This window comes from Suillus fuscotomentosus, assembly GCF_016647785.1.
Source record: "Suillus fuscotomentosus strain FC203 chromosome Unknown F5891scaffold_38, whole genome shotgun sequence".
Taxonomy (NCBI): Eukaryota; Fungi; Basidiomycota; class Agaricomycetes; order Boletales; family Suillaceae; genus Suillus; species Suillus fuscotomentosus.
Genome location: NW_024539550.1, coordinates 217,267 through 231,521, shown reverse-complemented (window position 1 = coordinate 231,521; position 14,255 = coordinate 217,267). Strand labels below are relative to the sequence as shown.

At 48.7% G+C, this 14,255-nt stretch overlaps 4 protein-coding genes across 4 annotated transcripts; all 4 read right to left on the bottom strand.

Moving 5' to 3' along the window:
• Positions 1-4,795: 4,795 nt before the first annotated feature.
• F5891DRAFT_1042663 (uncharacterized protein) lies at positions 4,796-5,912 on the bottom strand. Its single transcript, XM_041362119.1, has 2 exons — positions 5,370-5,912; positions 4,796-5,345 (listed from the first exon to the last, which is right to left on the bottom strand). Exons 1-2 carry the CDS (start codon positions 5,509-5,511, stop codon positions 5,146-5,148), a joined length of 342 nt encoding a protein of 113 aa, XP_041224165.1. The 5' UTR covers positions 5,512-5,912; the 3' UTR covers positions 4,796-5,145.
• Positions 5,913-6,520: 608 nt separating this feature from the next.
• On the bottom strand, positions 6,521-8,072 carry F5891DRAFT_1190666 (uncharacterized protein; the record flags this gene model as incomplete). Its single annotated transcript, XM_041367343.1, has 9 exons — positions 6,521-6,640; positions 6,693-6,771; positions 6,828-6,978; positions 7,030-7,148; positions 7,198-7,251; positions 7,307-7,470; positions 7,527-7,655; positions 7,702-7,965; positions 8,019-8,072. The coding sequence occupies 9 exons, from the start codon at positions 8,070-8,072 to the stop codon at positions 6,521-6,523; spliced, it is 1,134 nt and encodes a 377-aa protein (XP_041224164.1).
• Positions 8,073-8,641: 569 nt separating this feature from the next.
• Positions 8,642-9,186, bottom strand: F5891DRAFT_955341 (uncharacterized protein; the record flags this gene model as incomplete). The annotated part of the gene is made up of 4 exons (XM_041375319.1): positions 8,642-8,679; positions 8,734-8,798; positions 8,853-9,078; positions 9,138-9,186. The coding sequence occupies 4 exons, from the start codon at positions 9,184-9,186 to the stop codon at positions 8,642-8,644; spliced, it is 378 nt and encodes a 125-aa protein (XP_041224163.1).
• Positions 9,187-10,383: 1,197 nt separating this feature from the next.
• Positions 10,384-12,963, bottom strand: F5891DRAFT_1042645 (uncharacterized protein). The gene is made up of 4 exons (XM_041362118.1): positions 12,717-12,963; positions 11,044-12,644; positions 10,874-10,977; positions 10,384-10,774 (listed from the first exon to the last, which is right to left on the bottom strand). Exons 1-4 carry the CDS (start codon positions 12,807-12,809, stop codon positions 10,611-10,613), a joined length of 1,962 nt encoding a protein of 653 aa, XP_041224162.1. The 5' UTR covers positions 12,810-12,963; the 3' UTR covers positions 10,384-10,610.
• Positions 12,964-14,255: the final 1,292 nt, after the last annotated feature.

Sequence of the window (14,255 nt, the reverse complement as noted above, 5' to 3'; positions counted from 1 at the left end):
CGAAAACCTAGCACAAACGGACATAATCTAAAATGACCGAGAACAGATCTGCCGAAATCATATGCCAAGGTGGACGAAGAGCTCGGTTTAAACAGACAAATCGACGCACAATAATGATATACTAGCTTGCGGTCACATCTGTGTATGACTCACTTGATGAGTAGACCCGTACGGCTGTGGTGGATGCTAAGATGCGCCTTGTGCTGATTCGTGATCTTGGTGACCTTCATCCTGGGCTAGATGAGACCTTCGTGGAGGCACTCGTCCATACTCTCGATATCGGGGTTGAGAGCAAGAGGATAAGAGAGACATGATGTTGTTCCTACTAGTAGTGGTGTGGATGCGAGTGTGAATGGCGAGGAGAAGCCAAGCAAGGTAAACCCATATTTTTCCATCATTTTGGTATCTTGAAGAAGACATATCCTGTTAGTGTTCAGAATGGAAATTACCCGCAATGCACTTATTTCCTCATCAAAACCTAGCACGATCATAACTGTACGAGCGAGCTTGAAGTGGTTCTCCAACAACCCCATACCGAGCGGCCCGAGGATTGGGTTGCAAGAAGGCTCGTCGCAAGATTGCTAGAACAGAACCACCCTAGAAGAAAAGTGCTCCTCTGTGACAGAGGTTTAAATGCCAGAAGAAACAACTTCGGCTGCATCCAGTGCACAAACAGCGAGGTCGGCGGGATAAAGGGTGATATTGTAGAAAGTTATGTGCATGGAGTGACATGGTGATGTGCTGGAGTAGCTGCTCGACACGAAAAACAACGATGAAAAATAATCAGATTCGAGCGCTAGAAAGTACCGACTGCTCGACTGGAGGCAGTGACGGGACACATTCTGGAAGCTTTGAAGACAAGAGTGGCACGCATGTATGTATTGGTGCTTGGAGGGCATATGGGACAGCGGTGATGTCGGAGGCGTGGACGCGAACTGTCCTGGGCGTCTATTGAAACAAGGCAAGGCTGACGAGTAAAGCACCATAAAACACACAATACACGCACCTTTGCAGCTTAGAGAGACACAATCCCTCCAAAAGTCTACCTCGACCGTGCTCAACACCATCAACCTGCAGCAAAATGTCGAGCCTCATCCCAATCATCACACCCCTGCAAGAGTTCAGAGGCCACGGAGATAACATAAATGTAGTCGCAGTTTTGCCCGATAAACGACGGATGGTTACGGGCTCGGATGACAACACCCTTCGTGTATGGGACATGAAGACAGGTGTCGTGTTGAAGAAGATGGAAGGGCATCGCACTGCCGTGCGGGCATTGGCTATATCGCAGAATGAGCAATTGATAGCAAGCGGTGATTACTTTGGAGAGGTCATCGTCTGGCACGGAGAAACTGGCAAATCACTTGCCAGAATCGAAGCCCACGTCGATAACATCAACGCACTGGATTTTTCTCCAGATGGAACAGTGCTTGCCACTGGTTCATATTACGACGTGATGACGAAACTGTGGAATACCAAAACCCGGGAGCTGCAACAAGATATCGAGTGTGATAGTTTTGTCAACTGCATACGGTATTCACCGTCTGGAGAACTTCTTGCCATCGCAGCGGAAAACAACATTGAAATTTGTGATTCAGACACGAGGAAACACCTCGCATACTTCAAGGGTCATACATCATACAACTTGTCACTCGCGTGGACGCCCGATGGCACACGCATTCTCACAGGTGGCGATAACGTCGATCCTACCATACGCGAATGGGACACAACAACATGGAAGCAGATCGGGGATCCTTGGACGGGCCACACTGAACGAATCAATTCCATTGCCATTCATCCTGCTGGCACACTCCTCGCCTCCGCATCTGATGACAACCATGTTCGTCTCTGGCAGCTCTCAGACCGACAAACCGTTGCCATCTTCAAGCACTCATCCTCCACGTTATGCGTCACTTTCTCCGGGGACGGCAAGCATATCTTCAGCGGAGGTAATGATAAGATGATCTCGGAGTGGACAGTGCCTCATCCAAAGGTATGTTTCCGTCCTCGAATCATGTACAAAAAATCAAGCATGCTTCTTGCAGACTATCGCCAACACAACAGTCCGCGATGCATGCATAGATGGAGACTTACCTACTGACGAATCGGAACTACTCACACATGATATCAACGCCGATGCGAACAATCATACTCCCTACGCCCATCGCTCAAAGGCATGTTTCCGTCCTTCGCTCATATATACCATAATTCAGGCGTGTTTTTTTTGCAGATCCTAGCCATCACGACCGCCCGTATTCCTTGTGTAAATGCAGACTTATCTATCGCCGAAGAACTACTCACTCAAGATATCAACGCCAATCCGAACAACCATACTTCCTACGCACACCGTTCATTCGTTAGGGCGCGAAAACATGATTGGGACCACGCCCTTCAGGATGCAATCAAGGTGAGATTTATTGACTCATCATCATGATTGTCCCCCTACGAAAGACTAATCCGACGGTGACATAGTCCATTAGCATTCAGCCCTCTTTGACAGGCTATATTTCCAAGGGTATTTCCCTCTGCGGAAAAGGCCGTGTCCCGGATGTGAGGGCAGCATTTGATGTTGCATCAATATACACAGATCAAGATTCACAGATCCTCCATTTCCTGCTCTTGATCAAAGTATGTTGCATTTGCCTTGCATCCTCTCCGCTTCATCGCGTATTTCAGGCCATCGTGCTCTTCAATGCAGATCAACATGATGAAGCAAACCTGCTCAAAGAACTCATTACAGGTTGTCCACATGCTGACACTCGCGCATGTTACATCGTGGAAGTAAGTATTATATATCCTTGGTCATCAGCACTCATCTGTACAACTCGCGCATTAGGCATATCTACGGGTTCAACTCGGAATCAAAGCCTCGGATGGCGCACGTTATGACGAAGCCGCCGACCATTTTGCTGCCGCTCTCGACTCCGGCAATTTATCGTCAAAATCGGACATTCATGAAATTTACGAGGATTTGGTGGTGGTGCGTTAATACAATCCGAAACACCCTTCATAACCAAGTTCCTTGTTCAGCTCTTCGGCTGGGATCTCAAATCATTATGGGTCACTGCACACCAAAAACGTTGCTATGCACTCCTTCGGGCAGGTAAAATTCAAGATACCGTGAGATCATACCAATACATGATGGTTTCGAGTGACGAAAATACCAAAAGCTGACTGCCTTGACTGGTCCAACGGCAAGTCTGGAGTTCCTCATATCGTGCAGGCCACAATCCTCACTTACATTTCACTCAGCTTTCGTGGGAGAATGCAGCTTTCGCTTTGTTATCAACGGAGATGCTGCTCTCGCTGCAAGAAACTATGACAGGGCTATTGACCTATACTCGGCAGTGATCGACCTGGATTCTGCATCCGATCTTGTCTTTGCAAGTCGCAGCAAGGCAAAGTTGGGGAAAATGCTATGGGAGGAAGCGCTTCTCGATGCGCAAATGGTGTGATGGCATTTATGTTTTCGCAGCCTGTGCTGACTTCGGCGATCCATAGGTCACTGAACTCGATCCTTCATCTCACGTTGGATACCAGTTGACACATGCGGCGCTGCGTGGTGCAAGACGTTACGACGAAGCCATCGAGGCGTTCAAAATCATGTTGTCGAAGTTGGACGATTCTCCCGACCCGCAGATACGAGGTAAGCTACGCAACACTCCTGCATAATCTCGAAATGCCTATCTCGTTCTGCAGATCTGCGTCAGCAGTATGTCCGTCCGTCTGAAGCGGAAGATGCTATTCAAAGAGCAGTTCGGAACGAACTCGAACATGCCCCGTTACGTCTACTTAATACCTCCACCGGTCGTTTGTGCGATAGAGCGTCACAGTTTGACTTCTTCAAACCGAGTCCAGAGTACAAGGAGCTTTTGTCATTCACAACGAAGCATTCAGACCTCAAAATGGATCGCATCAAGAAAGTAGTAGCAACATACTTCCGCTGCGTCCTGCTATCACACAGGTGGGAAGAAACGGAAGTGCTGCTGCACGATATCCAGGATAAAGATGTACGCAAGTTGAAGGGACTTGGCGGTATTGCGAAACTGCAGTCATTTTGCAAGGTCGCTCATGATGCTGGGTATCGCTGGGCATGGATGGACACCATCAGTAAACCGGTGAGTTCTTGCTGGGGATTATGCTGATTATGGTGCTTTTACATAGTCATATATTGCTTTATATCACTTTATATTCCAATGTGACGAAAACCTTTCCTATATATTACGATATATAACGATATATGACGATATCTTCTTCTCACAGGTTCTCTGATGGCACATGCTGCATCGACAAGAAGAGCAATACCGAGCTTCAAGAATCGGTCAACTCCATGTTCGTCTGGTACCACCACTCAGCGCTTACCATCGTCTACCTATCCGATGTCCCTCCTTCATCCCAGCCTGGTGCGCTGGCGAGGAGTGTTTGGAACGAGCGAGGATGGACCTTTCAAAAATTTGTTGCTCCGAAAGTTGTTATATTTTATAACAAGGACTGGTCATTATATCTGGACGATCGCTCTTCCAACCACAAAGAGTCCCCGGCAATCATGAAGGAGTTGGAGGATGCGACAGGCATAGATGCTCGAGCCCTGATCTCCTTTCGTCCAGGCATGAATGGCGCCCGAGAGAAACTGCAATGGGCATCGAAGCGCGTCACCACTGTGCAGGAAGATGTCGCGTACTCATTATTTGGCATCTTCGGCATCACGCTACCTGTCATTTATGGCGAGAGGAAGCAGAACGCGCTCGGGCGGCTCCTGCAGGAGATCGTGGCCCGGTCGGGCGACATCACTGTCCTCGACTGGATCGGACAACCTTCCGAGTTCAATAGCTGTCTTCCAGCCCATATCACCTCTTACACCACTCATCCACGCACCCTTCCATATTTGTCTGGAGATCATATTCACACACAAGTCTCTTCGCTGCAACAAACCGTGCCTGCAGATCTAGCATTGAAATTTTATGACCAGCTTGAACAGCTGAGAGCTCCTCACTTTGCAAATTGCAGACTGCATCTGCCTTGCATTTCATTCCGCATAACAGAAGTCAGACGGAGGCGCGGTCTAGTCCAGGAGACTCCCATCACATATAGAGTCAATGCAGATGGGCTTCAGGACCTGCTGATCATCACAGAAGAGACCCTAGTTCAGTTCTCGCGGACAAAGCCCATTCGGCAAACATTCTTACTTGTCCGTCCATGGGATCGGTAACTCCTTGGGGTTCCTGATTTTGCAGAGCAGCCTGACTTCGCAGACGATATGGAAAGCATGACAGATTGGACTGAGCCCGAATCTTCGACGGACGACTCCCAGGTGGGCGACTCTGACGAGTTACCTGGCGGTTTGCCTGTAGAAGAGGAACGTCACTCACGAGCGTTGCGATTGCTGGTTCGCCTCGGGCAACCTTTCGACGCATTTTTACTAGCGCAGCAACAGGTCGGAGAATACAAGAGGATCGCGTCAGACCATAACATCATTGCACAAATCAAAGACATTGCTTCAGTCGATAACATAGATGTCGGTACTGTAGAAGTACTCTAGCTGAAAAAAGGAGTATAGTTAGGAGAAAGAGTAGTCGCATGTGGAGTGCATGTGGGGCTCAGGTGGAAGACGCGAAGGGATCGAACGTTCGGTCCTTCCATATGCAGACATAATGACTGGAAGGGAGCAAGAACTGCAACTTGTGGAGCCCCTCGTATCAGTCTAACCTGCAGGTAGCACATATGAACGAAATAACTTGTGTGTGCACCTCTTTGTCCATTGTGACAAGATAGTCAAAAGCCTACCAGCCAGTCGTCAAGAGAGGCGATCATAGTCAGGTCGGCGACTGCGAGTGGACGGCGATCGATCAGGGTTCAGTTAGTCACCTTTTATATACAGTCAGATCGTCACCCCGGGCCATCTAATTATAAACAAAAAGTACAGACACCCTCGCCTGAAATGTATTAATCATGAGGATCGGGCCGGCCATTTGCGAGTCCATCATTGAGAGACCTGATAGGAGGGTCTTATCCCCCTCAACCCTAAAAGTTAAGACTTCACTTATTAATGACACGGTACACAACAATAAGTTGGCTGTCCAACAGGTAGTAAACCAATGCTGCTGGAAAGAGCAGCTTTGTGTACAATAGAGGCATGAAATCACTAGATTGTGCTGCATCCATCAACGATCATGACATGGGCTGAAGGCGCTGGAGATACATCCTGCAGTCTGGAGTGTCCTCGTGATGCTTCCTAACCATTAAATTTCATTTTCCCCCTGAGGGCACGAGATGCTTCAGAGCGCAGAATCGGAGCACGGACATGACGCTCATGACATTCGGATTAATGTGTTATCGTTGATTGCCTAGCATTGCGGTTGTGCTTTCCCCCTGGAGATAGAACATCACAATCAACGCGCCGGGTGCATATCGCTGCAGTCTGACACCTTGGCTTTGGCGGGCATAGCGCCCAGGGAGCACTGGATAGGCAAGTCCATTTCGCCCTGGTGATTAGATCACTGCCAATCTGAAGATCGTTTTATCATCGTCGAAGACGCAATCTGAATGCATTCATAGACGCCCTCGACTGAGAGTCCAAGTAATCTTCGTAGAACCCTGTGATAAACTCCTCGGCCTTGAACCCAAATCTGTTGTACAGCAACTAAACATATTTTAGAAATGTATGTCAACACCGATCACTGATAAAAGCGCACCATCGCTGGATTATTGGCAGCTACGTGAAGTGTTATATCTCTGTGCGGATTAAGCATAATCAGGTGATATAGCATAGTACTGCAGAGATAAAGATCGTGAGCTGTTATCATGGAAGTCAAGAAATTGCGACCCACGTTGCTATTTGACAATTATGCCAGCCTGCTCTGACGGCTAGGTATGTGATGTATGTTTCCTGAGGCGAGCTCAAAAGAGCCGCGCCGATGACAGTTTTTCCATACATGGCGATCACCGAGCAACGCTCGGAAGACTGAAGCAAGTCGCTGACTGTGAATTACATGAGAGATTAACTCATGAACATGAGAGGATACAACACACCATTAATTCCATCCCAAAATACTCTAGCTAATAATTCGTGTACCTGTTGGAGGTGGGACGGCTGCAGAGAGACATAACGGATTGGAACCGGGACTTCAAGTGATTGAGGTGATGTAGGGCTGATGATGAGGTGAGAAACGCAGTCATTCGAGTGAACGAGACCCCTACTGCGCATACGAGTAGTGTTCTCGCACATCTGTCATCAATTCCATCCAAGGAGATCTGGTTTCCCAATCTACCGCAACTAGCCCTGAGTCTGTGGATGGTCTATGCCCACATAGGCGTGATAAGAAAGACGTTTCGTAAGGCGTCGTTCGAATAGATAGTTAGCGAGTTCAAAATGCCTGATTGTGGCGGCTGAGGCGGTAATTGAGGGGGTACGGAGGTCAAAGAATTGTGATTGACAAAGTCTAGCCCCTGGATATCTGTTCTACGCCTTTCCTGCCACGTAAATGAACTTCTAGACTCTGGATCACGTCTAGACCATGACTGCTTACTCGATGGAGTTGCAACTTTCTCAATATAGCTGCGTGTGCTGGCGAAGGAAGAGCCGCCGCACCAAACGCGGACGCATATTTTATTGCAGCCGACACCTCGTAGCGAGACAAAGGTCGAAGAAGAGTGCCCTGCCTTCAGTTAGCTTCGTTGCCCGCATCAAAATGCTATCCATACAAAGCTGTCCGTTCTGCAATCACTGTCTTGTACCCGGCAGCGCACTTCCAAACACTCTGGCAGCACGGAACCCACAAAACGTTCAAAATAACTGGCTTCCTCCAGGTCGTTTGCTGGGTCATCAGACGTACGGCTTTCTATTCCAGTTTGAAACAGATCTAGCAGGCCGTCGAGTGACATGGATGCCCTTGTGACACGCATGTTTGGAGAGGGGACTATGACCCTTCCCGAGTTGCCTTTCTGCCGTTTCGTTTTGGAGACTCCCTGCAAGCCGCGTCATAGGTGATTCATTCACTAGTGTCACCTTGCGAGCTTACCTCTGTATACGCCTCGTCCTCATTCTTGGAAGACGCCCGCCTAAAAGCTGGCATGGCGGATATAAATTAGTACTTGTATGCGATTACCGAAACATGCACTTTTGTAGGGTAAGTTTATAAGGAAAAAATTGACGTTTGAGGAAACTCGGCCCAAATCTGACCATCTTAGTTCAGCTCTCCCCTAGAGGGACTCGGAGGCATATAAGGTTGACACTTTCGAAGACCGCAGCACGACATAGTGAAGTGGCCACAGAATAGTAGTCAGGCCATGGCAGTCAAAAGTTCAAGCCTCGGGTTGCGTGCGTGACAATGTCAATAGTGAACCCACCTTGATACTTACCCAGCATATACCAACCCTGCCCGCAGGATACGTTATATTGTTGTAATACTGTTGTCCTTGACTTCTCATCGAAGTTCAAGATGCAGATATCCGAGACTAAGCGAGGGAAGTAACCGTGAAAACCGCAGCATTTTTCATGCACTGTGATAAGTACACAAGAGTATATGATATAAATCCAATAAGGTCCGTGCCAAGTGTGAGAAGACGAAGGAGTGAAATGGGTGGGTTCGATGATAGTACTGATAGTGCGAAACGTAAATGAAAGTAGCCAAAGAGAAATCGATCACAGCCTCGTAACGGCCTTTGAATCAAGTGGCATGCCTGTAAGACACCATGGTGAATTCCCAAGAACTGCAAGATTATATTAACGCTGACCTGAAGGATCAATCCCATTGCGAGCAAGGATTTGGTTGTGGCGAATCAATCTTGCTTGGTCGAAACTGTGTGAATGAAGTTCTTATGAGCTACGCTAGCTACGTAAACGAAACACTCACTTGACCCGTTGGGCACGCATGATGTCCAGCACCTCCTGCGTTCCCTGTTCGTCCAGTCCCGCTCGTGAATCTCCTTCAGCGATATTGGCTGACTCGATGTCGAACATCGGAGAGCTCAGCCCCGCACGCGCCTGATCAGAAAAAGAGGCAAGCGGCGTGTAGTGGTTGAGGCTTGGGAAGAAAGCCTTAACTCTGGTAGGGAGAGTTGCACGGTAGCGGTAGCCGACTGGGAGGAGCAAGTCAGTTTATCCAGCTTTATTCATATGACTTGCTGCGAGTACTCACTCATCACCAGTGATGCCAGGACTGCGAGAAGAGAAAGGTAGAATAACATTTCAATTTATAGTGCTCCGCTTCTTAGGCCCGAGTGTGTTTGACAATAATAATGATGGTTTGTGAGAAGGTCGCTTGCGTGGTCGGTTGTCGTCTTCGATAGAGACCTTGAGCTTGAAGAACAAGCGCAGTATTACCAAGGTTGCCACGTGACGTAATAATATGGCTGTGTGAACAATTAGGGGTACCGTAGGCAGCCGTAAGCTGCTTCCGCCAAGATCATTCATGTACGTATACAAGACTCTGACCTGGAGTTTAGTTGCAAGTGAATCCAGTTCATTGCACTCTAACGTGACAAAGAAATCGCTTCAATCAAGTTTAGCATGGTGGGGTTCACATATTTCTGGTGCCCAGGGCCGCCTCAACGATTTGCTAACTCGATGGAGTTCATCAGATGTCAGAATTCACCATCAGAAGTTACGTCTCTTCGGGTTCTCCGACTCCGATCATAGTGGTTGAGAGCAACACCTGATTACTATGCTCCAGGAGGTATGCCTCGATTATAGTTGAGCACATATCTCACCCGCCTCATCCATCGCTCGATAATTTTTATCCGCCCAGTGTATTTTGGTCTGGATTTGTGTGTCTTTCGGACCCTTTGGTCTCTCCACGTTCTTAGACGGATCACGCGCACGCTTCGAAGGCCTGTTCTGTTTGATCTCTTCTCCGGATCACGCGCTCGGCCCAGACTCCCGCCCTCTTGCGCTGGTCTGGCAAAATCACACCTCCCCACACACAAACCGAATCAACACTTGATGAAATCTTGATTTATTCGTTTTACAAAGCCCTCGCGTCTCTCTGCGGTCTAACTGTTACTTCTCTGTCAATATTAGCTATCTTAGCCATTCCGCTAATATTGTTTCAATACAAAGGGGCCTGTCTGGGCACATTTTGCCATAGGAGAACGATGCCTGGTGCGCACTGTCCTTTCCTTACATCTCCCTCATGGAACTTCGTCTCTTATTCTATCATAATGACATTGGTCTCGGAACCGACAGCTCGATGAGTCCGGATGTTGAGCCTAATAACGGATGGCAACGCGCTGGTATACGACCATTACGGTCTCGCAAATTGCAAACTTTCGCTCTGTCAAAAACAATTAAGTAGCAGGAGCAAAGAAGGTAAGTATTTCGAACTTTGTTTTCTGTGAAACAAAAGTATCTTCGCCTCGCAGCCCTATTACTCAACGACGGAACAGTTCACGCATAGGAATAGATGTATAACGAGGCAGACGATACACTTCTAAGTATACAATGGGAATAATGATCACAAACAGGTCAACAAGGTACACATACGAGAACAGAGAAAAAGAAGGGAAGAGAGGTGTGGACGACACACGGATATACGACGTACATGAACGGAAGATACAACAAATCCAGGAAAAATGGCATAAATAGTACCCATCGGCCCGCATACATATAAAAATCAAGGCACACGCCATCGCTCCTGTCCCCGAACGACTAACCCTCCGTCCCACATCCTTACATCCCACCCCTTGTTCACGAGCGCACGGTGTACTGCGGGCTTCAATACGCCCACGCCCCCTGCAGAGTGGGTACCGCGGCCAGTAATAAGGCGAAGGGGGTATGCTATGGAACGAAAGTCGGGTGAAGTGACAGACGCACACACATAGCTCCGTTCAGCAAAATGCCCAGTAACTGACAAACAAAACGTGACAACGCACTCACCAGGTGAACATCCCTCCCTCTCTAATATCTCACTTGTGATCACTATCGCCTCTTGAACACACGTCCCGTGTAGGTCGATGGATCTTTTGTCGTCGGAAGCGTATCTACACGGTGCATTAGTTTTTGAGAATATGTGGAGGAAATTCGCGTAAGAAGACAGAAGAACCCACCTCTTCGCTTCAACTAAGCCTCTTGCCTCATCCAACGCGTCCTCCCGCGCCTTCTCCGTAACCTCTCTCGCTCTCTGCGCATAGTACAGCGCCACCTCCCCGCCCAGTGGCCCCCGCCATGCTCGGCCCGCCTCGCGCAGCAGCTCTTCACGCTGTATGCGCGCCTGAAGCATCCCGCGTGCAAAGTGCGCATGCCGCGTCCCAGAGACGCTCCCTCCTGTGCCATTCTTGGCGAGTTCTCCAACATCCCCCTTCCCGCCTTTGCCGAGCACATTGCCTGCGCCACGGACTTTACGCTTGTTCGTGGGGTTGGGGTTCTCTGGGGGTTGTGTGGTTCTGGGGGTTCGAATCGGCACATCTTGCCATGGCTCTGAGAGTTGGGGCTGTGTGATAGGACTGGAAGGAGAGTATGCAGATTTCCGCTTCAACGTTGGTGGAGGCTGCACAGGCGGGGGACCGGTCAGCAACTTTGCACGTGCAGGAGTAGAATTCGACTTTGAGCCTGGAACTGGAGGTGGGAGATGATATATCCCTGCTTGGCATGCGGGATGCTCGAGGTCACGCAGAATCCAAACGATATCTAGAGCATCATCCGGCCTGTTCTGTGCGGCAGAGAGTGCGACGCGGGCGTCTGCATACAGAGTAATACGTTGTTCCGCATCAAGAGTGGCAAAAGTGGGCGAGGCTTCGAGGAGGTCGAGAAGGGCGAATAGCGTGTTTGTTTCAGCATCTCGATCAGATTTCTTGATAGGAGATTTTTTATTAGCTTTGTGTTTGATGCTAGTAGAAGCCAGGGCAGGGCTGCAAGAGCAGCGCGAAGGGCGTGCGCGGGTGTGGCGTGTGTTGGGGAGTGAAAAAAGGAGGCGAAATGTGACGGCGGGGCTGGAGGAAGTAGTGCAGCGAGGTGAGTAGAAAGGGATGAGACTTGCGTCCATATGTCCACACCCGTGCCCATAGCGCCCATCGTCACCCCCTCCTTTTGCATCCCTTTCGCCTGCAATAAAGAAGGGGGGGCATGCTGTGTCTGCATTCATATCTACAATTTTGATAGTACGACCCTTAACCTTCTTTTTTGTAGGCGTGGCGAGCTTAGGTGTCGATTTCGGTTTCGTATGAATGACAGTTTCCCAGTCCCCATCGAGCAATGGTGAAGGAGTTCGTTCAAGGGCATCAATTCCACGCTCCTCGAGGTCACGTATATGTTCCATGTTCAAGATATGTTCCACCACTCTTTCCATGTCAACATCTCCGTTTCCGTCCAGGACTTCTCCATACTCTTCTCTCAGCAGGCGTTTCAGGCGTTCCATAGGCACATCCGAGAAAGCCTCTTGCAAGAAGCCAAGTGGCGAGCTGAATGAGTGCTGAGATAACGATGATTCGCTCGCAGTTGTACTGTCGCACAGGTCTGGAGTAGTGAAAGACGTAGTGGACATGATGTCGTCTAGCTCGCACTCATCCTCCTGCGCCTGGTTTGCAAGAACCTTTAATATATCTCGTATAGTCTCGACCTGGTCAGAGGAGTAGGTGGTATCGTCCCCTTCTTGCACGTGGTCTGCAATGATGGCTGCAAGAAGGGAAGTATCGATTTGGGGGAATTCAGCCTTCGCGGCCGAGCCATGATAAATGATTCCGAGTCAGCACTGCAGAACAAGTGGCAGAATAGGGAAACGCACCTGTAAAGTATCATATAGGTCCATAGTGGTCCTTTGTAATGTGGCAGCACACTGAGAGTTCGCTGATTCCAATTCAAGTGAGGTGGGTCGCATATAATGATGGTGGTCTTGATATAAGCCGATATCGTAATTCAGACATGCGGAAAGAGCATGTTTTTCCTATAGAGCCTATTATTGGCCGAGGCTATGGCTATTACCAATGGTAATAAAAGTCATCATGCGGGGTCGATCGAGCGACGCATGATTCAGCTGTTACATAACACTGTGATTCTTAGTCATCCTTAGCTGACCGACCCATGCCGCCCACGTCGTTCTCTAGGCTCTAGCTCCGCTGCGGTCAGTCAGCACTTTAGCAGCGAAAAACCAGAACACACGCACACGTACTTGCGTCGTCGGTAATGAGTACTGGCATTGGCATTGACTGTGTTTGCCACTTGGTCGGTCCTAGACGGACGAAGTCAATAAATTTGATGCCGCTAGTTTACTAGATATCAATCGCATTGAACGTGGTACGTTGATCCTGTTGCATTATTGAAAATTGCATCCACCAACTTTGCCCCGCTGTTGAACTTAGGCATTGGTACATGGCGGCCGCCTTTCGAGTTTACTGCCCTCCCCGTGCGATGCTGCGTTGTGCGAGCCGCATCTTGGACTTAATGAATATGTCTGGGGTATTCTTCTAAGGCCGCATCTCGCTCATTCGTCTCATCGTTATGTAAATAACGCTGCTCCTCCATTCGAATCAGCGATCAGCGGTGAGGTAGAACTTCGAAGACAACCGTGCTTGGAAGGAATTTGAGATCTTCCATTTTATCTCATATTTGTCGTGCTTTATGCGAACAACAACTCCGCTGGCAGAGGAACGCTGAGGCCCAGTAGTTGAAACGTCTTACCCCATGGGGCCCAACTGACTCAAAGTGGTAATTGTCCTTGGGGTAAGAGCATTCTCGTCATTAGAGTTTTTACTACTTAAGTGAAACGTCAGCATCGCATCAAGGCCCTCCGCCAATTAGTTTGCAGGCACGCCACCTGTTCGTTTCCATGTTATGTAAACGATCATCCAAATTATTTGTCCATTCGAATCACAAGACACCTTACTCGGAAGGGAACGTCTTCCGCTCCACTTCATTGACAAAATTTACGACACCTGCGATCCACTCTTGGGCGAACAACTCTGATGCCGGTAGATGTATAGAGGTTCGGGTTCGTCTATAATATATCTTGATTAGTGCCCGCTTGGCAAAGCACTCGAAGTATATAAGGTCAGTGTCCGTCTCTCTGAGTTATTCGTCTTCAACTCTCACATTCACAATTCACTAGCAATCAACATGCACACCGGTACATACAAGCTTGCAAATGTTGCGCGCCCAGGGCAATATGTCTCTCTCGTCGACGGCAACATCGTTGGACACTCTGAAGAACCTGGAATCATGATTGAGGTATGATAGGCTCTATGGACCGACTCTTATTTGCTCGAGGCTTACTCTAAACGCATTCCAGTGGTTTGCGATGTTTCACGAGGGCGAATTGGCAACATTC

Coding starts and splice junctions, on each gene's coding strand:
- F5891DRAFT_1042645 (XM_041362118.1), bottom strand. CDS start 12,809: ATGCGACCCACCTCACTTGAATTGGAATCAGCGAACTCTCAGTGTGCT. Junction 12,645..12,716: donor ACCTATATGATACTTTACAG/GTGCGTTTCCCT, acceptor TCGGCCGCGAAG/GCTGAATTCCCCCAAATCGA. Junction 10,978..11,043: donor GGCTTAGTTGAAGCGAAGAG/GTGGGTTCTTCT, acceptor TGCACCGTGTAG/ATACGCTTCCGACGACAAAA.
- F5891DRAFT_1042663 (XM_041362119.1), bottom strand. CDS start 5,511: ATGTTATCGACTGAAGCAATGTCTTTGATTTGTGCAATGATGTTATGG. Junction 5,346..5,369: donor AACCAGCAATCGCAACGCTC/GTGAGTGACGTT, acceptor CCTCTTCTACAG/GCAAACCGCCAGGTAACTCG.